Raw genomic sequence first — 22,735 nt, 5'->3', positions numbered from 1 at the left:
ACAGCAGCCGTAACCCGTAGGACCGGTCACATCATGAGATGTTGATTGACGTGGCACATACAAGGACTATCAATTGATAAATTAAGAAGGCGAAGTCCCTTGATCTCCCTCACGTTAAAGCCCAAGAGACAGCACAGTGAGGAAGGTTGGATGAAGAAATGAAGACACAAGGGTCGATGGGGCTAAAGTTGGTCTCACAAGATGTCGCCTGCAAAATCTGTACCAAAAGAAAAGGCAAATCAAATCGTAGAACGTGATCGACTAGAAGGCTCGCCGATAAAGTTCACTTTCTGCTACTATGAAATGATGAAACGATAGCTTTTCACCCCATCATCAGCTAAATTGAGTTCAAAGGTTTTGTCCATACAGACCTAGGATAAGATTTAATTATTATTGTTATAGAATGATAATAGACAATGAAGTTTCTTTCCTTCCAGCAGATAAATATTATCATGAAACGCAGATCTTATTCAAATTGCCCCCTTACAAAACAAGGCTACTTAACAACGACTCGCATGCAAAACAGCCCTCTCGTTACAAACAACAATTTAAATATGGGATCGTATGCAGTAAGATTGTAAGGCATCTTCTTATCACAATAACAGAAGTCATCTTCCTCTGACCATTGGTGCAACTGAATAGACCAGGAGAGCAGGACTGTACAGTGAATTTAGGCCATTTCAAACATCCCCCACTAGATGGCAATAACCTTCTGAGCAAAAGATTAAAAAAAAAATCATAAAATCAATAGAATCCATTCCATCAAACCACCAAGCAGATTTTTAATTTTAATGCAGGGAAAAGTGAAAGGGGGAAACTAAAAGTTTCCTGTACATCCAAGGTGCTAAAATTAAAAGTATCAACATTAGTCTGGAAGACAGAATCGGGATTGCTGCATTCCCTAATATTCCTGTCAGGAAAACAATAATAGAGTTCACTTCTGAACGTCCATATAAGCACAAAATAGTGAAAAATATAAGGCACTAAAATTAAGAGCAGAAGAAAGAAACATTTCTGACGAGCTCTGCAACCCCAGAGTTCTCTAGCAGTGGGTTGGATGGCTAAAGCACCATTTTTAGCCCCCACCATATGCTAACACAGTGGCCTCGTACATAGAGCCCACATTCCAGTCACAGTAATATGAGAGATCCAACAAGCTCGCCTCCAAGACCTAAGGCCAGTTCGGTGACGCTGTTCAAGACAATTTTGGTTGCACCAGAGAGATGTAAGTTGAGAGTACCACAGCTGACCACAATAATATGTTCAATCAGAAACCAAGGTGATGGAGCATTGATACTTCGCTTTCACAACCATGAGCCAAAAAACAATAGTACTAATAAGATGCACCACATAAACAATGAACAATACAAGTGCACAATATCATGGTGGTACAGAATCATAAACCTAATACTGAAAAAAGGAATTACATGCACCACACAAACAATGGACAATACAAGTACCCAATATCATGGTGAAACAGAATCGTAAACCAAATATTGAGCACAGCAACTGTTAAAACGCCTGATATAAAATACAAGAGCACATGAAGTGCAATGCCTGACTACTTATTTTGACATTTCAATGAATTAAACACCCACAAGGATCAAATGTCAAATTTTTGTAGCACAACCTAAATTCAAAGAGGTTATAATCCAAAGATTCAGAAGAGGCCTGTGTTTTAGTAAATAAGAAATATGGTTAGCACAGAACAAATGAAAAATAATAATGACAATTCACAAGCCTCGATATGATGGCCAACAATACAAGCACCCACGCCCTTACATGGCAGGATTAGCCAAAGAACATCCCCTCTGGAAACTCAGATATAGCCCCTCAAATTACCTTTTGCATTAGTTGTATGTGAGATACAATCACATCATCTAACTTAGAAAGCGATGGTGATTAAAGATGCTAATCTTCCTCCTAAAAGTATCTGAACAAAGCTTCCTCATGGATTCCGACAGCCTCTTCTGGCCCCAATTCTGAAACACGTGTAAGAACCAATGGAACACCCTCCCACACCTTCTTGCCCGTTGCATGTGAAAGCTCAACTGCCTTCACAAGAAGGAAACCAAATTTTTTAAAAAAAAATTGCCAAGCAAGATCATCCCTTCTTGGGCCATCTTTATGCATAATACATATACAAACTGTTTGCAGCAGCACAGGCAATTGAGTTTTCAGTTGGGTGCCATGCTAAATGGAGCAATTTGGTTGTGAAATCGTATGAGTTTCCATTGGCATCAACTCCTGTGGTTTCTCCTGTGGCAGATCAATGCACCCATCAATAACAAATATAGCAGAATGATGAAATGCTTCTAAGATTTAATATAGAAAAGTAATCAAGATGGCTCGGAAATAGAAAAAATAGCTGATATGGTTGTGCCCAAAACCTAACCTCTCCTGACAACACGTGTCAAACTGCCCAGAGATCTTGCAGGCCTTGCAGGGTTTTGAACATGTCGCCTACATGATTTTGACGCCAACCAATAAAGATAAGATCAGCCTATGATTATTGTAAACCCTCAAGACAACAATTTTCTTTTGATGCAAAGTGCTATCTTAAATGTAAAAGTGAGTTGTTTATTATTCATAAAATACAGCAAAGTTAGCAGTATATTAGTCATAATGTATGAGTTTCAAATATCACCAGAAACAGCATATTACTCATAATGTAAGAGTTTCAAATGCAACCAGAACACAGCATACTTAGCCAGTGACTAATTAATTAAAAAAAAAGTAAATAATTCTTAGAAATTCTACCAAAAGAAATGTAAACAATTTCCTTTCTAGCATCACTTCCCCAAATTTGTTACTCATGTTGGTAACTACAATAATGTACCAGAATAGAACAGTTATTTGATGGCTAAAAAAAACTCCACTAAAATGTCTGTAAATATCGTATACCAAAGATGCGCACACTCCACCAATAGCATCCCTTTAACTCAACACTCATACCAACACTCTATAAATCATACATCAAAAGGCCAAACGCCATAATAATGGAGTAGTGATGCTATACCCATATTGGCTGATAGCACACTGAGATTTTGGCAATATAGTGGCAGTAAATAAATGGTTGAACGAACATTGATTTCAGCCAATATGAATTATGTAATGAGGTTTTGCCTCGGTTGACTATGCATGCCAATATATTATGCTAGAATTACAGACAAGGACAGTTGACAAGAGGATATGGAGCAGAATGCCTGATTTAAAATGCACATTCTCATCCATAATTTTTGGCATTGTTGTATTCTACAAGCCTCACTTAAATCAAGGAAAAAAGTATTTGGCGTTTATCTAGAAACTTAGGTAAGACATCGGTCTCTCTTAATATGAGCTGTTCAGCAAGACAGTTAAAAATTCAATACATTAGAACCTTAGCATTATCTTTTTTACTTCCTTGGATTAGTTGAAAATTATCATCACCAGCATTGCCATACCTCATTGGATTTTTACTGGCTTCCAAGGTTGTTGCCTCAGTGCTTCCAGGAACACAGCCAAATACACGAAATAGATTACTGCAGTTGCATAAACAGTTATAGCATTGTTGGTACAGTGGTTAAAACATGCAAACTAAAGTTTTGTTGCTATCAATAATAAGGTAAACAGTAGAAAAGCTGGAAAGCATACTTATATGAACCAGTTGCTACCCGCAGTCCATCTCCACTCAAACAGCACTCAAATTTGTCAAAAATTGAATCATTCTCATATAAATCACACAGCTGCAACAACTTAGAACTATCATGATCAATCTTTGTCCAGAGCATATTATCAAAGAACCAATGTGACATTAAGACAGATCAAAATATCTAAATGAGACACAATTCACCTTTGGTCTTAAATATTCATGGATCTGGAAAGTTGCGACAGGACCTGCATCCATGTTTATATCCCATAGCTGATAACCACACGAAAAACACATGAGAAGTAGGAAATGCAAGAAACAACAAAAATGGACTACAATATTCCCAAGTATATGAAGAAACGATGTCCGTGTATCTAATAGATTCCTACATTTCATGCTAGACATAATAAAGCTACACTATGTTCATATAGAGCTGGAAATGGGCCAAGCCAGCCCGAGGCCCATCAGGCCGGACTAGCTCTATGCTGAGCTTTGACCCTAGCCCAAAAAGGTTCACATCAAGTTTGGTCAGGTTGCAGAACATGAAAAAAAATCATACTGGCCCAAGCCAGACTAAAGCTCGACTTGGAGCCTGGTCTAGCCCAAACCCATCTAACCTAACCCAAATTACCCCTCTCGCTCTCTCGCTCTCTCGCTCTGCTTCTTTTTTTTGTCCTTCCACCTCCCACTTCTTTCCATCTCCCCCCCCCCCCCCCAACCTCTCTCTCTCTTCCCATTCCTCTTCTCTCCACCCCCCTTCTTCATTCCCACATCAACCTCTACCCTCAAACCCTAACCCCAGCCTCATCCCCCCAGCCTCTGCCTCCCCCTCCCCTCCCTCAGTTTCCACCACTACCATGGCTGCCTGCACTGGCAACATCGATGCTCTGACCTCCCCTCCACCTCCCTCCCCTCCCTCTGTCTGCTTCTGCTGCACCCATGATGTCCATACCATTGACACTGCTTCACCCTCTCCTCCCCTTCCTCTGCTTATGCCCCTACAGTGACACCTGCACCCTAATACTGATGCTACTCTGACCTCCACTCCCCTTCCTCCCCTCCCTCTGCTTCTGCCACTTCCATGGACACTTGCCCCGCTGACGTTGACATCAGCCTGACCTCCCCTCCTCCCTCCTCCCTCCCCTCTCTCCTTTACTACCGCCACTCCCACAGCCTCCTCACCTGCACAGCCACCATCAATGCCAACCCAACCTCGCCTTCCTCTATTCTCGCCACTCCAACAGCCTTCTTGCTCGCATTGCCGTTGCCAAGTACTAAGCCTTCTGTAACTTAATAGACAAACCCAGAGCCCCAAATCAGTTAGCCCCCTTTTCTGCATCAGAGCAGTCCAGTGTCCTTTTACTACAAAATTTGAAGGGGATTTTAATTGATTGGGTATAAGAGCAGTCCAGTGTCCCTTTACTACAAAATTTGAAGGGGATTTTAATTTCCTCCTACTTCATACACTTCTGTTGGATGCATCGCATGATACATATCAAAGTCTCAATCAATCATCAAGAAGTATGAGCACGGAGAGCTAGGTTGGTGATGACATGTTAACTTGATACTTCTGTTTTTATAACCGTAATTCTCAGAGATACATTTTTACCAAAATTGGGTAGAGGAATACAAGAAAAGAAATAAATTGTACAAGGATAAAAATGATTAACCTTAAGAGTCATATAATCACGACTAAGGATGTGCCTTCCATCCTTTGCAAATTTGATATCTGAAATTGAGGCAATAATCTCAGTAAAAAAGGACTTTGGACCAGGTGCTTCATGTTCCTCAAACCTGTATGGAAGGACATGTCACTAGCTAATGCAACAAAAGATTTGCAAATTAAAAATTTAAATAAAATACTTCCATGGAAAGAAATTGATTATTATTCACATCATGCTCAAAGACATGAAGTATAAGATCATCTAGTAACATGAAAAACATAATACATAAGTACAAAAGAAATTACTTACAACTTAAAATTGTTATCACATAATGCTGACTGTCGCAAATCAATAAGCCGGATTGAACCCTTTGAACTACTATATGCTAGCATGTTACAATGTGTTGGATGGAACTCAGCAGATGTTATCACCTCTGGAAATGTAAATATTACAAGTTCAAACATTTATAACACTTAAAAAGCAAAAGATAACATAGAGAATGTAAAAGCCAACCATCCAACAAAAAACACTGCCACTCAAACATCATATAAATAAGGACAAGAGCCTAATTACAAGAAAAGAATTTCCATATGATGTAAATATATTAATAACAAGCAGACTAACTGTTCAAGAGTTATATAAGAAGAATATATATTAAAGTGATAATTCTAAAAATGTGAAGAAAAATGGATTGGAAAACCAGTAAACATATTAAACATAAATAACATCTGCCATCCAGCATCAAACCATATTTGAGGACATCCACAAAAGTCTTACCTTCAAGGAACGATACTCAAAACCCTTCATATCACTGTTTGTATTTATCTCAAGTAATCAATTTTTGCCTTCTGAATGAATTGCACAAAGTGAAGTGGGAGTTAACCAGGTTGCCCTCATTTTTCTAGTACACACCCATCTTCTGATTTAAAAGAAAAACTTGTCTGAACAGAAACCTCATATGATGAAGCAGAACAAACGTTCATGTATCTTATTAGCAAAATTATAATGAGGTTCATAATTTTTACTCATATATAGCATATTTACATGGTTTGTCCTAAGTCTTCCTTGGATATATGAAAGGGTATCCACTGTTATATCCCACTCGCATAAAGCATTTCTGCTTGGATAGGAATTCCTCAAAAAACAAAAAATTGTTCGGAACACTATCTTGCCGAAAGAGACAAGTGTCAAATAAAGCTTGAAACCCTATATATAAAAAACTGAGTTTCAAGCCACGATTTCAAGCAATGAGTTACAATTATTTGGAAAGCAGAAATGGCAAGACCATACAAATGAGTGTTCTTTTATGTCCGCTTGATCAGGAGTGCTCAATGTTTACCTCGGACAAGCAAGGGGCGTGTGTGTGTGTGTGTGTGTGTGTTGGGGGGGGGGGGGGGGGGGGGGTGGGTATTGGTGGTGTCGCATGCAAAGGCAAATTCAACAGATCCACATTTTAATAAAAAGTAAACGGCTGCTGTAAATATCTGGTTCCATGGAAAATCTGCAGGCAGGGGTTGAAGCTTGCATGCAGAAATCAAGTGGAGCAACTAACTCTAGGGCATTGATCACACTCTGAATCACAGTGTTTCTCTTGAACTTTAACTAATATTTCATTACATATAGGTGTTCTATGGTAAGCTAGATTAAATCCCATAACCTGAGAACTTGTATGGACACAGGTTTGTTTAAGGACAGCTTGCTTGAAAAAAGCACTTTCTGTTAGGAACCCTTAATTTTGACCTAAAAATACAGCTATTTAAGGCCAAAATTTCAGGTTGATAAATACCAGCTGGAAAGATGGCCTTCATATAGAGAGACTCAGCCAATTTGTTGCAGTTCATTACATAAAAGTTTGACAAAGTCAACCAACTGTAAATGGAACATCAAACTAGTTTTCTGCTGTAAAGATATAATTAACTCAATCAACAAAACCTTTGAGATTCAAAAACTAGATGGGCTTTGAGAAAACAAAAATTGGCCTTATACACTAAACTAAGACGATACATATAATAGCACCATATTGCTTAACTTCGTGCTTTAGTAGGAAAAATTCTGTCTACGCTTCAAAAATGTTTGAATGCTCAAGTAAAATATACAACTGCCTATGTTAGATCCTTAGCGTAGAAAGATGCTATACCAGTGAGGTCCTCCATATTTGCAGGCTTCACATCGACAATGTTAAAACTTTGGTTGCTAATTTCCAAATTCCAAAGATTTATTCGCAGATCATCTGCCGATATAAATGTCTCACCATCACTGGTAAAAAGGGTAAAAGGAAAAAGAACATCAGTTGTTTGTTGCTTAACAGAACACAGGCAAGAACATAACAACCAGACCAGAACAGATAATGTATAAACATAAGATGAAGAACAGACTTGTGTTCCTGCCCTCCAAATACCCCAAAAGGATAGCTAATAACACTCAGCATACTGAAAATACACATTACAACCAAATACAAGCAATATATAATACAAGCACTGCATTGAAGAACATAAAGAACATTATCAAACAATAAACCGGGCAAATTTAATATAAATAGGGTCAAGGCATGTGCAATGCACATGATAAGCATTATGTTCAGCTGTGACTCTCCAATGTGATGGTGAAAAGTAGTATGGATGGCCATGATCCCCCAACATAATAGAAAGCTTTTTATTTTTATGTAATTTGATGAGGGTGGGACCGTTGCTCCATTGTAACCTAGGTGTCGTGGGTTCAAAGCAAAAAAATAGCCTCTCTGCATGTAGGGGTAAGGCTATGTACATCTGACCTCCCCAGATCCTACAGTGGCAGGAGCCTCATGCACTGAGGCGCCCACCTAATTTGATAATTGTACTCTTAATTTTAAGAGGTGCAGTTCCCTTGTTTCTCATCCTCAAAGCACAACAAAACAAAGTGGGGTTTATTTATTTCATCCAGGAGCCATTATAGCAGAAAGAGATGTGGAGATGAATGGCCAGAGCCTTGCGCATGAAATTATGGATTTTTGAGTTTAATCTTAGAATATAAAATCATCAACTTAGAACCCGACTGCTACAAAGTCGGGTAAGGAGGATCAAGAAACTATGGACAAGAAAATGAATGTAAATCATTATATACACACTTATATGCAATTGAAGTTCAATAAGAAATTCTATAATATTACACAAGTTGATTTATCTATATTCCACATGATCATCTTAAAACTATAATTATTTTGATTCAACAGGCTCATAACTAGAAAACTATCAACTTCTATCTGTTCTAAGAACATGAAGTAGCTCCCTGTAGCGAGATCAGGTGTAGAAGACTAGAAGTCGAATATAAAACACTCTTCAAGCTTGAAAATTCCTGTAGTCATAGAATTTTAGAAGGAAACTGTACTGAGGGATAAGAGGTGTTCATCAACCAAGGGGTAAAAATTGTGACACCACAAGCATTGTCTAGAATCCATATGTTCCTTGAGGGCATCTAACATATAAGAGCAGTTTGTCATATCAATCATTACAAGGTGAGAGTAAACAATTGGTTAGCTATTTTGTCAAATTAGACCATCAAGTGTGGTATGTCCTCATATTAGACCATCAATAGGTCACCATCTTCAATAAAGACCTTGAGCATACACCATGAATAATCTGTGGCAAGTTAAGCATAACAGCATCAACCCAACGGTGGATTTACTTATTTTGTTATAATTTTCCATATTGTGAAATCCATCACCACTCACGTAGTACAGTTACTCACATGTTTCTCTCTCCCCTGCGCCCTTTAGCTTTATTAGAGCAATCCCTGGTTTTGCAATGCACTGTCAAACGCCACAGACATAGTGTGCTGCCATGGTCTAAAAAAACTAATTTTTTTGAATAATTAAATCCAAATTGAGTGGCAGAACAATGTAATAGCCGTCAGTACCTAAGCAAACTGAAAGCCACCCAAGTCTGCATCAAAAACTCGTAAATGTAAGAAAAGGATAACTAATAACACCAAAATCTGCAACATATAGTTATCCAGGACACAGAAAGGGCCATCATAAGTGTAAGAAAAGGATTCAACCGGTCCCAGCAAATAGAGAACAAAGCAGCAAAATACTGTAACCAGAAAACCAAGCAAACATTAAACAAGTTGAGCAATGTAAACTGTGAAGAACTCTGATAGATTAACTGGATAAGATATGAACACACCTGTTATTTGAAATAGAGTTAATGTGATAATCGTGAGCATGAGCATATATCCTTCGACATCGAGCAACAGGGCTTGTCTCTTGGCACATCACCTGTATAGATAAATGCATGCACCAAATGTTAGTTATTTAAATCAAAACTAATAGTTTTAATAGTTTAAATCAAATTATCAAAATAGGAATGAATCCAGGTGCATTAGATGATGGAAAACTGCTGTGAACTATATATGCTAGAGACATGCTGATTCATATATAGTTTTGATATATGAACATGTGTATTCTCATGTAATTTTTGTGGACTCAGGAGTGGGCCATGTATCATGTGCGTGGGTGAAGGCACATCAAATAGATAGGGATGAGTACAACTACCACTGGCAAATGTAGTGATGGAAACCCTCCAGGAGGGAATGAGAAGTCACTGCTCGGATAGTTGTGGGGCCTTTCAGAACATCCACCATTTGGAAGATATGCTCTGGGACTAGTTGCACTTGAGCTAGCAACGCTACCATTTCCTACAACTTGTGAATCATCCATATTCATCTCGGAGATTCTTTTCACCTTCTTTTCCTGGACCTATAAGGATTTAAACATAAGCAACAAAAATATCAGAGCACTTAGAAAAATGCCAGCATAAATGGTACTAGATGAAAAATGTCAAAGATGAATGACAGAATAAAAAACTAACAACTCCAAAAAAAAAAGAGCACTAAATAGCAATGATAGGATGGCAGGAAAAGCATGTCAAAGCAACTTCTATAAATCAATTTGCTTCTCAGATCAAATCTATTTTGTCTTCCCATGCCTATATAAGGACAGCAATTTGTATAATTGTAAGTACCATAGTCAGAGGATGACATATGACTGCCAGTGAAATGGATAATCCATTAAAACAGAGAGAGACTCAAAGGCATGATGAAGTAAACTTCTTTCATTCACAATATGACCATGAAATATTATACAACTATAACATGTGGCATTTAATTTTCTTTCTGCAGTTAGTTTTGATATTATTTGCTCATTATTTTCATTAAATAACTGTGATTTCTTTGACAAAATAACCATACAACAAGATAAATCTGAGCTATATATAAATTCAGATATCCTAAATACATAAAAGACAGCTAATTTGTAATCAACCATTTCCCTATTTCCCAAATGTTGAACATTTAGAAACATGAAAAACCCGATAAGTAATGGAAAATATCAGACCTGTACCAACCTGTACCAACCAAGACTTAAACCCTTGCTTACAACAAAGTTTGAGACATTATTCTTAAAATTCATTTATAGAATGCATGAACCATCACCAGACTTGTATCTGACCAAATTCAAGAAAATAGCTCATCCTCCAAAGAAGCCGCAATGAGTACATTATTACAGTCATTATGTCCATAAGAAACGAAGGAAAGAAAGAAATACACAGAGTTACAGCCAAAGTCCCACCATGCTGTAAGGTAACCAACAGACAAAATTACATTCAAGGATTGGCAAGGAAATGAAACGATGCAAATAAATATAGTTTTCACTTTTCAATAAATTATATTGCTTTCACATAAACAAGAATGGAAGGAGTACATAAAGAGATTTGGTGAGAGAGTAAAACCAAGATACAGCAGAAGGACTGACATGGGAAAAAACAGGTGACAATCAGATTTTGTTGTAAGGAGAAACCAGAGTATGTTTTCACTATATAAAACTGTTTTACAGGCCCCAATTCCTCATTAGATAAGTTTAATGTCAAAAGCATTGGCACGGTCCATGCTTGAAGAAAGAACATCAAGCTTACCTTCCACAATTTGATAGTCTTGTCATTAGTAGAAAGAAGAAAAAGAGCACCACTGGCTGTTTGGCACCATCTGATCTTGTTGATCTTCTCCTCTATTTCCAAGCTTTTAAGATAGTCAAACTGAAGCATTAAGATGAAGGTAGTCCACATGAGAGAATTGATCAACATAAACAGGATCACAATTTCATCAGTAATTATCCAGAAGAAACCACCTCTGGTTCATGGCTCTGAAACTCGGTTTTGTACCGGAACTCAGGATGCCTGCTAATTGGATAATCTTGCCTCTCTAAATCCCCTTGAGATCCACGCTACATATTACATAACAGCATAATGTGAAAATTTGAAAGAAAAGGCACGACAACACATATAAACAATAGCAAAAGAAAAGGGTGTTTAACATACATCCCTAACATCTGCCCTTTCAAATAGAACCACACGTCCTCCTCGATCTCCAGTAGCCAGATGGTCTCCAGATTTATCAAATTCTATTGCTGAGATAATGTCAACTGCAACAAAGGAACATAGACCATCAAGAGAATGAACAAGGAAGGAAAAAGGCTTGCCAGAAGCCATAAACTACCACTCGTAGAAACTGTGAAATGAACAAAGAAACATTGTTAACTCGGATATCAAGTCAAATGGCGACACAATTGACAAGTTCATACTAATCAGAGACATATGATCATCCGAGTAAGAATTTTTTTTAAAAAAAAGAAAGTCAGCATGCAATATATATTTTATAAGTTAAGTACTTCCAAACAAAATGCCACCAACCAAGTAGCCTGGTTCAAATTATGAGTCTCCTTATCAAAAGAAAGTACAATCCATTATTTGAGAAAGTTACAGCACCACCTTTCACTCCGATATCTCACCTCTGAGGTTAAGCCAAAGTCCTGGCAGGGTACCCTTGGACAAAAGAGAGGCATATAATCAACCTTGATGGACAGTTGAGGAATGGAAAGACCTATGTTCCTGATTTTTTAAAAAGAAGAAAAGAAGAAGAAGATCGTGCAAATGGAAGCTCTCCAAGCTTCTGCTAGATTAGGCATAAGCCTAGATGAAAAGGGGAGAGTGCAAGTGATATAGAGAATTGCATTCATATTTAATCAAATATAACGCAACATAAAATGCATCCAAGCAAGCCCTTGCGAGAGAGAAAAAAAAGGCTATAACAATGCATGTTCCCAAGGTACCTGTTAAATTACATGTTTCTTGAAGAAATAGTTCACATGATGACAATAGGATGCATTTACAGTCCAGTTATATCAACTAACAAATATCTTTAATTGCACTTGGCAGAGTGGACAGGACCATGAAGGCTACAAAATTGCCAAATCTATGGAAGGAGGAGAAAATACTAGGATATCAAATCATAAAAACAAAGGTACACAAGATATCAGTCAAACTTATCGACATGCTATGAACCTGTTGAGAGATTAGTCAAATGAAGAATAAGTGAAGAGTAACATTATGAAGCCAAATCATTAGAATGACTATGCAACATTTTATCCCATTTTTACTAAGAATTCATTTACAAGATGTTTTTCCAACATCAAAACTTGTCGGATGCTAGCACTCTACAATAGGTTGAGGAAGTCCAATTTAGTAACTTATTGAAAACAAGGAATACGAACTTCAATTGCGATGTCGTAAAATTTAATCATGAGGAATACGAACTTCAATTTGTGATATTTGACATTTAATCATAGTGTCTTGAAATATTACAAGAGGCATAACATGTGTTTGGAAATTACATTGAGAGTCTCCACTCACAGGATGATATTGGTTACAAGCTGGAGATATAAGCCCTTCAAGCATATAAACACATAACAAGTTGTCACAGCATTTTACTACAATACGATGCTGGAAATAAAAACCTAAGATGTGAAAAATACTTGGTAGTTGAGGAGGATGTGATTTTTCTTCTCTGTAGAGTGAATAATATACTTATCTGCTCCAGTTAACCGATAAAACTACAGCAGGGAGTGCTCATTATAACTGAATAGAGAATGGTGGAATAAGAAGAATTAAATACAATTGCCTTGACATGAAACTGATACATGTTTACCAGAAATCAAGCAAAAGGCATAAATTTTTAGTTGCGAGTGTGAACAATACTCAAACAAGAGAACTGACGAGTACTACCAATCTAATATCCAGAGACTGGGTCCAATCTGAGCCAAACTTGATGATTTGACTACAGAGAAGCAAACACAATTAGCATGAATGCAGAATCCTGGACCCGAAAGCGAAAAGGAATTCATAGTGGAGAAAGTCAATGATAGATATGGGTCAATCAAGAAATCTTTTTACAGCCAGCCCAGTGTGAGAATCCATATAAGGTGGTAAGATGTCAGCTAAAGTTCTGGTTAAAGGCAACGGGATGACGATGAAAAGGTTTGCTTACAGATGGTTTCTAGACGATACAGCAGGAACGCATCAGCCAATATCAACTCGAAAACATTAATCCACAGCACCATGTATATTTATCAGAAGATCTAACATCAAAGTAGAAAAAACAAGAACTGATGTTAGGAAAAAAAAAAACAATGACTGTTGTACTAGAACCAACAGATTCCCACCAAATCATTCTAAAGATTTTCCAGAAAACCCTAATCTCCAGTCCCAACCATCAAGAACCACAAAGCCTCCTAAATCCAGTGGATCTTGAATTGATTGAGAGCATAAAGATCGTACCTTCTTGGACCTCCTCTCCGGCCGTCCGTTCACCGAAGACCTGCGAGAATTTCCACTCCAAGGGCGGCGGCAGGGACGCCGCCGGGCGCCCGGCGTCCTCTGCTCCATTCCAGTTCATCTTCCGACTAGAATTCCAGCAAGATCGACACAGGAGCCCACCGGCATCAACGATCCGACGGAGATCGCGGGGAGATCAACGGTCGGAGCCGCTCCTTGATGGATTCGCAGACACGCCGCTTCCGTATTCCACCATGGGATGAGGGTTTCGTCAAATGACGGCGGTGACGACAGGAACTGAGATGAATAAAAGGTCTCCCTCTGTGAACTCACTCGCACACACTCTCTCTCTCTTCCCTTCTTTCGCCCTAGCGACAGCGTCTCCCTTCTTTTTCCCCTCTCTCACTCTCTCTCTCTCTTTTCAATTAATAATCAGTGAAGCCTCTCTCTCTCTCTCACTCTCTCGCGAGAACGTAAGGTGGATTCCCAGTGGACCAAATTACCCTCCTCGTTCACAGTGGGCTCTCAAGTGCCGGTCAAAGATGTTCCTCCCACCGTGCTTGTGCCCATGTTCTCAATTTCTCAACATAAACTTTAACGATAGAGTTGGCCAAAAAAAAAAAAAGAGCTGTGGAGGTATGAAATTTGTTACTAAAGAGCATGATGTGACAAGTGGCGATCGGAGGTCGACAAATCTTCGACATATTTATCATTTATGTCGAGCTCAGAGCTACATGAAAAGGTATTATCTATACGAGACTGGTGTTGGATGCGGATCGCATCCTGCTCCTCAAGAGAGACTCGATAACGGTGATCGAGTGAGTTCGAGGTTGGAATGCGCTGCTGGAGGAAGCCGCTGCACCACGATATCTGTAGACTACTGAGAAAGTGTAATTCCTATGAGGCCACATATGTCTACAGATGTTGCAGACTGGGTTGACTCCTTTGTAGCTCACCACTCCGAAGGTTTTATCTGGGCAAACCACGTATTATTGCCTGAGCTTTTGTGTGGTCTTGTATTTTTTTATTTTGTTGACCATATTCACATACATTGGATGTGAGCTGTCATTATACCAAATAACATATATATATTGATAGGAGGCAAAATGGATTGTCCTTCTCTAACATGGAACCACCCAATTCCTGTTGAGCAAACAATAAGGCTAAACAACCGATGAGCATGTATCTACAATGACGCCCCTCGAGCCGGGCTCGAAGCGCCCTGTAGGATCGACCAAGAGTCGAAGAGGCCCCATCGACCGCAAGTATCTACAATAATGCCCCTCGAGCCGGACTCGGAGCACCATGCAAGATCGACCAAAAGCCGAAGAGGCCCCGTCGACCGCAGGTATCTACAATGACGCCCCAGCCCGAGCTTGGAGCACCCTACCGAGCTGACCTTAGAGCCGAGGAGGTGTGACCGACCTCGTTAAACATACTAATCGACCGCAGGTAACAGCGCCCTAATCTGAGTGGGGGCATCCTGCAGAGTCAACTAAGAACCAAGGAGACTGGGCCGACCTCAAAGTTCGCCAAGCCGACCTCACCAAACATATGTCGTGGCCTCCAAATCGCTCGACCTTAGTGCTCATTAAGCTGACATCGCTAAGTAAACGTTGCGGCCTCTAAGCGAGCCCGACCTCGCCCACTGCCGCATCCATGTGCGCACCCACGCGCGCCCCTCCGCCCGCACACATAGCCGTATATTACAACCTCACCGCGCCATGCTTTACTTGCTGGCCACTCCACGACATGTTGAACAAGGGCCATGTCCTGCCACCTCTGTCAACGCCATGTCGTTCATAAGAACGGCCTACACCGTGTGCCTCAAGCAAGCCTGGCCTGCATGCCACCTAGCCAAACTCCATCTCCTCTCACGATAAGGATCAGTCATACCTCCGCCACCTGAGCACCTCTATAGGGACTATAAATAGCCCACATCAGGTAACGTCTGAAGACTTTTGGACCAACTAAGATCTACTCTAACTTAATCATCGGAGGGCCCTCACCGAAATCCACCGGTGAGGCTTCATGCAGGTACACTGGCGCACACGAGTTGACGCCTTTTTTCGTCCCGACCGTCGGCTCCTCCGTGCGTGGTCACCTTCAAGCCAGATTTTAACCACGTGTGAGCGCGCGCGCGCCCACACACACACATATATACATACATACATACATACATACATACATATATATATATATATATATATATATATCCGATAGAACTCGGGGGAATGCTTTTGTTTTTAACTTCATTAGAAATATAAATAGAGAAGGTCATTGATGGGGACATTAGCTAGGTCCCCATTTTATTTGCATATTTGCTTATTGTTATTTCTGGGTTTATTCGTGTTTTAGGATTTATTTGGGGTTTATTTTATTCTGGGCTTATTTGCATTTTAGGGCTTATTTGTGGGGAATTATTTTATGTAAGGGGTTTATTTTAATTGTTCTTATGGGGCCCTATTTAAAGGAAACTTTATGCTGATTAGGGTTTTAATGAAGAATTAAATATTTTCTCTCCACCTATTCTCCTCCTCTCTTCTTCTCTCCTCCTCTTCTCCTCCTCCTCCTCTTTCTCTTCTCCCTCTTCTTCTGTTCTGATTTACAATCCCGCTGAAGTTCTTCCTCCAGATTTGGTCCGGCATCAACTTGGTATCAGAGCAAGAGGCTTTGCCCCTGCTGCCAAAGCCACGGTCCCGTGTTTCCTCTTTTCCTTTCTCTCTCGGTTTTCACCAGCCCCCCTTCCCCTCTGTCGGTTTTCACCGAAGAAAAAAAAAAACAAAAAGAGAACAACCCCTCGATTTCAAAACAGAAGAAGGAAAAGAAGAAACCTTCGGTGGTCTCCCCACCACCCGTCACCACACCCACGCCCACCCTCGCCGGCTGCTTCCTCTCCGCCACACCCTACCGCCAACATCGCCGCCGTGACTTTAGTTCATCGCTGGAGATCGTCGCAATCCCACGAAAGCGCCGCTGTGCCCGAGCTCTTTGTGTTGGTCACCGGCTAGCCGTGTCCGACCCTCGGAGGAGGTCACTGCCCCGTGGGTATCCGTAGCCGGCCGCCGCCCGTCGCTGCGAACCCCAGAGTCGCCACTGCGATCTCCCTCCCGCCTCGCAGCCACCGCCACAAAATCCGGCGCATCCCCAACGAATCCGTCGGAGGTTGAAGACGGCCAGCTAAACGGGTAAGTCTCAGACCCGTTAGCCCGCCACACTAGCTCGGATCCGTTCCGGAAAAAAAAAAAAAAGCAGCGCACGTGAGTTGCACATGCGGATGAACGGGTATCGGAGCGGGTTGCACCAGAAAATCCGGACCCGATAACCCGAACCTGTAATTCAAAAAAAAAGAAAAAAAAAGAGTAGCACGTGCCTTGCACGCGACAAAAAAAAAAAAAGGGAAAATCCTTACCTCTGTCCGTCGTCTCGATCGGCCGCCGCTTCTTCTTCCGCCGTTGCCAAGCCGCATCACTGTGTCCGCCGTCGCTTCTCCGCCACCGCCTACGCCGCCGCCACTTCGCCGTCGCCACCGCCCGCTTAGCATGGCCCCACCGTCGCCGCAGCGCCGCCAAGCCGTGCGCCTCTTTCCCCGCGGCCGATCGCAGCATCGCCGCTGACCGTGAAGCGTCGCTCCACCCTAGCCGTCGCCCCTCCGGCCTCGCCACCCCCGCCGCCGTCGAGATCCGTCGCCAACCCACCTCCCATACTGCACCGCCCTCGCCGCCTCGCCGTTTCCGCCTCCGCTCGCACACAACGCCGCCCCACCTCAACGCGCCACCGTCGTCACCGCAGCTCTGCCGCCACCCGCCTGCCGCTTCGTCTGCGCCGCCGCCGGCCGTCCCCATTCCGAACCCCTGTCACCTTCCGCCGCCCCCCCCCCCCCCTCCCCCCCCCCCCCCTTTTTTCCCCTTATTCCTTTTCGTCTTCGGCCACTGCAGCTCAACCGAGCAACCCTCCATCGACCCCAGACAGGCCCCTTTTGGGCCCAAGTTTCGGGCCACCCCACCTCACGGGCCCAAGCCAACAAGCCCTCATTACAGAGGCCTGATCCGATCTCACTAAATTCCAACAGGTCCACTCCCCGCCATTTTACAAGCCTAGCAGACTCACCAAGGTGCTGTGATCAGAACTAAATTGAAGCCAATTGAAGGGTCCATCAGCTGCAGCCGCGCACCAATCGTCATCCCAGCCCACGAGCACACAATTTTGGTCGACTACTTCACGACAGGTGATAGGTTTTCACTTTTCTTGGGCTTGTTCATTTAATTATGTTCTAGTTCTCTTGCATGATAGCCACATTTTGAAAACTTATATTGCTGTTATAATTCAGAACATTGAACCTTTCACTTCCGAACCCGTCCTCTTACCCTTTAAATCTTGACATTAAATTAGCACACCCTAGTAACAGGACGTTTCTCAACATTATTCGATCAGATTGATTTAGGATCAGAACAACTGTACTACTTGATTGCAATCTAATTTCTTAAATTGAATAATCTTAATCCTTAATTCTGAATAACCGAAGTAAAAATCAGCAACATTTAAATTTTAAGTTATTATTGTGGAGACTTGCTGATTTCTGAAATCATAGTAGATTGCATTAGTAGGTTGTCCTGCATCAAATTTGGTCCTACATCATAGTTATTAGGGTTTCATTAGTGACACTGCATTTCACATCATCACCTAGTGTCATCATTGCATGTCAACCTGTAGTGACATGGAGTACTATTTCAGTCAACCTAAAACCCCTGTAACTACCATGAATTCCGACATTTTGAGGTATATTAAGGAACAGATCGTTGCCATACGGACTGGATACAAAGAATTCACACAAGAGATCCGTGAGCTCAGGCAAAATTCTAGGACCCCTACACCGCCAACCCCTGTTGCAGCCCAACCTAAAATCGGTTTGGTTGCACCACCTGTAACCCTTCCCCATTCTCTTGGGCACCAAACCCAATGCTCAATGTGTCAACAATTCGACCACATAGCATCTCAATGTCCTATTAGGACCTACCTGATTACTAAACCCAAGAGGTCGAATATGTTGAAGAAGTCTATGAACCAAATATAGAAGACTATGAAGAAGACTTTGAAGACGAACCTATAGAATTAGATTTTGTCCAAAATGATTCCCAAAGGAAGACTATTGATCTAAATACAACCAAGTCATTTCACATCACTACTGTGGAAGAGGTAGTGACAGATATTGAGAGCCAGTCACCTAAATTGGTACTTGTAGCTAAAGATACCCATGTGGAGTCCAATCTTGAACATTCCCCTATAGTAGTTTCCCTTCTAGAGGAGTTTAATGATGTAGTCCCTGATGATCTTCCGGATGCACTTTCTCCGATGCGTGATATCCAACACGCAATTGATCTAGTTTCCGGAGTATTTTTGCCCAACCTTCAACATTATAGGCTCAACCCAAATGCATATGCTAGGACCTAGAGTTTAATATTACCGACAGTTGAGTTTGCATATAATAGTTCGGTTCATAAGTCCATAGGCATAAATCCGTTTGAGGTGGTGCATGATTACAAACCTAGGCAACCCATAGACCTATTTTTCATGTCTCATCAGTATAGAGTCTTTGAGTCTGCACAATCAATTGCATCACATCCACATTCATCGCATCAAGAAATCAGCAATTGCAGTCACTTTAATAACTTAAAATATAAATTCCTTGCTGATTTAACCAGACGTTATAATGAGTTAAGTGAAAGAGATTACGTCATGATAAGAATTAGGTTTGAACGACTTTCTTCGGAAACGTTTAAGAAATTGCAAACTTGTAGTGCAGAACCATTCAAAGTCCTAAAGAAAATCAGTTCGAATGCGTATGTTGTAGATCTTCCTGAAGACTATGGGATTAGTGTGACATTTAATATTGAAGATTTAGTCCCATACAAGAAATCAACATTCATTCCTTCTGACCCTTTTGTTGATACATCCACTGTTGTTGATCACCCTGCTCTAGCACCTGCTAGTGAGCCTCCACCTCCACAGTTTCATGCACGCAGAGAACACATAGAACATATATTAGATGAGTAGGTTATATCTACCAGGAGAGGAAGCTACCAACGTTACCTTGTTCGGTGGAAAGGTCGACCCGAATCAGATGTGTCGTGGATTTCGCGAGCTGAGTTGCAGCGCCTTGACCCGGATCTTCTTGAGCAGTACGACAGCCGACCCGATTTACACTCGACGGGGTCGAGTTTTTTCTCACCCGGGAGGAGTTGATGGGGACATCAGCTAGGTCCCCATTTTATTTGCATATTTGCTTATTGTTATTTCTGGGTTTATTCGTGTTTTAGGATTTATTTGGGGTTTATTTTATTCTGGGCTTATTTGCATTTTAGGGCTTATTTGTGGGGAATTATTTTATGTAAGGGGTTTATTTTAATTATTCTTATGGGGCCCTATTTAAAGGAAACTTTATGCTGATTAGGGTTTTAATGAAGAATTAAATATTTTCTCTCCACCTATTCTCCTCCTCTCTTCTTCTCTCCTCCTCTTCTCCTCCTCCTCCTCCTCTTTCTCTTCTCCCTCTTCTTCTGTTCTGATTTACAATCCCGCTGAAGTTCTTCCTCCAGATTTGGTCCGGCATCAGTCATGCTAGAGTTCTCCGACCAGCCCACTCCCTAGCATGACCTTCTCTATTTATATTTCTAACGAAGTTAAAAACAAAAGCATTCCCCCGAGTTCTGTTGGTCTGCGAATTGAATCGGATATATCTAGTTCCACGGCACCAGCGGCCGCTCATATATTTCACAGTTATCAAGCACGTACCCACTCGATCAATAACGGTTTTGCGATTTACAAATTTAACCGCCAGCAAGGAACTAGACACCTAAAATTCAATTTTTGTTAGGTTCCAAATGCATTGTGGAAACATGCCAAATTAGATTGTAGACTCAATGCATTTTATTAGTCCCATATGCACTAAGCTATCAGCTAGCTGATTTCCCAAGCCGGAAATGTAGAAGATACAAGTCAGAGCTCACCTTTTGCTTTCTTGAGCAGCAGGTGGAGGCTTGTATGGTTATTGTAGAGTATGCAAGTGACCATTGCAGATTCACATTTTGCATCAAATCTAATAGATGTTCAAGATAACAATGGTGCATGCAAGTCCTTCCCATGCTTCTCGCAATTTAATGAAGATGCTATAAGAAAGGGCAATGCCATTGCTCCGACGGCCATTATTTGGCCACATTCATTACATAAAAGCCAAACAAAAAGAGGAGGATGGGGGATGATGGGGGGCAAAATGGATCGTCCCGCTCGTAACATAGGACCATCCAATTTCAACTAAATAGATAACAGCACCGAGCAGAACAAACCTCGGTCCCGCTAAGCACCAATCCGACCTCGGACCTTACCAAAAGCTGAGCCGACCTCGACCAGACCTCTCCGCTCAGGACGCCCTGCAGGATCGACCAAGAATCGAAGAGGCCCCGTCGACCGTAGGTATCTATAATGACGCCTCTTGAGCCGGGCTCGGGGCGGCCTGTAGGATCAACCAAGAGCCGAAAATGCCCCGTCGACCGTAGGTATCCACAATGACGCCCTGGCCCGAGCTCGGGGCGCCCTATCGAGCTGACTTCAAAGGCAAGGAGGCTGGGCCGACCTCAGAGTCCGCCGAGCCGATCTCACCGAACGTATGTCGCAACCCCCCAAGTCGACCCGACCTTGGTGTTCATCAAGCTGACTTCACCAAGTAAAGGCTGCAGCCTCCAAGCGAGCCCGATCTCGCCTACGGCCGTATACACGTGCGCGCCTCTACACTCGCATACGTAGCCGTACATTACAGCCTAACTACGCCATGCTTTGCTTGTTGGCCACTCTACGACATGACGACCAAGGGTCATACCTTGCTACTAAGGGTCATACCTTGTTAACGCCTGCAATGCCATACCGTGTGCAGGAATAGCTCGAAACCTGTACTTCAAACAAGCCGTGGCCACACGCCACCTAGCCTTCACCATGCCCTCCCATAATGAGGACGGGTCATACCTCCGCCACCTAGGCACTTCCGCGGGGACTATAAATAGCCCCATCAGATAACGCCTAAGGACTTTTGACTGGACCACCTAAGATCCACTTTAACTTGATCATCAGAGGGCTCTCACCGGAATTTCATCAAAGGGCTGGACCGTCCAAATTGTTGCGAGCCAAACTATAAGCTCGTTTGTCCAACTTTCAAGTGTGGACTCCGCAACTTGCATTCATACAATCATTGGGTTCTTTCATTGTAGTGTCTCTTTTGATCCCGCTACAAGAGTTTATAGGTATATATCTTATTTTATTTTTTTTGCCAAAGACAGATAGGTAATAGGCTTAAAAAGTAGTAGATGTTGGCTGTACTTGGCCATGCCGAAGTGCACTTGGACCATGCTAGCTTGCCCACCAAAAACAGAAAAGCTACACTAGCATCAGGATCAAATAACTTAAAATACGATTATAAGTATTTTACAAAGCGCATCACAAAGTTCCATTCATGAATGGAGATAAACACCAAAAGAATTTGATAATATTTTTGGCAGGGTGACTTTACTTCTTTTGGAGGTTCCGTCTATGAATAATGGTGCTCCACGGGAACTGCACAACTGTTGGGAAAAGATGAAAAAGTTGGCAAGGTTGTTTTTTTTTTTGAGAAGATGAAAAGGTTGGCGTGATAGGCAACATGCTTAGCATCCAAAAATTGGAGTGGCTTCCAAAGACAAGTCCATGGGTGAGACGCATTTGCTATGGCCAGAAAATGAACCCGAATTGCTCTATGGTGGCCCTAGGTGTCCATATTG

General features: G+C 41.6%; 1 protein-coding gene across 6 annotated transcripts; it reads right to left on the bottom strand.

Annotated features, from left to right (window-relative positions):
* Positions 1 to 1,659: 1,659 nt before the first annotated feature.
* Positions 1,660 to 14,499, bottom strand: LOC103709550 (serine/threonine protein phosphatase 2A 55 kDa regulatory subunit B beta isoform-like). Of its 6 annotated transcripts, none has more exons than XM_039130397.3 (15): positions 13,935 to 14,439; positions 13,645 to 13,735; positions 11,640 to 11,743; positions 11,450 to 11,545; positions 11,238 to 11,357; positions 9,818 to 10,024; positions 9,453 to 9,544; positions 7,430 to 7,548; positions 5,602 to 5,725; positions 5,299 to 5,422; positions 3,833 to 3,901; positions 3,634 to 3,725; positions 3,444 to 3,521; positions 2,396 to 2,463; positions 1,660 to 2,259 (listed from the first exon to the last, which is right to left on the bottom strand). In XM_039130397.3, the coding sequence occupies exons 2-15, from the start codon at positions 13,715 to 13,717 to the stop codon at positions 2,126 to 2,128; spliced, it is 1,500 nt and encodes a 499-aa protein (XP_038986325.3). In that variant the 5' UTR covers positions 13,718 to 13,735; positions 13,935 to 14,439; the 3' UTR covers positions 1,660 to 2,125. The 6 variants fall into 6 exon arrangements, with proteins under 6 accessions (XP_038986325.3, XP_088564092.2, XP_008793191.3 ...); XM_088707966.2 differs by having other exon boundaries at positions 9,821 to 10,024; positions 13,935 to 14,398; XM_008794969.6 differs by lacking the exon at positions 13,645 to 13,735 and having other exon boundaries at positions 13,935 to 14,499.
* Positions 14,500 to 22,735: the final 8,236 nt, after the last annotated feature.

The sequence above is a fragment of the Phoenix dactylifera genome, chromosome 12 (assembly GCF_051530095.1).
Source record: "Phoenix dactylifera cultivar Ajwa chromosome 12, Ajwa_hap1_PhDact_Kaust_v1.1, whole genome shotgun sequence".
NCBI classification, from domain to species: domain Eukaryota; kingdom Viridiplantae; phylum Streptophyta; class Magnoliopsida; order Arecales; family Arecaceae; genus Phoenix; species Phoenix dactylifera.
Note: the sequence above shows the minus strand (reverse complement) of the source record. Positions and strands in the feature narration are given on the sequence as shown.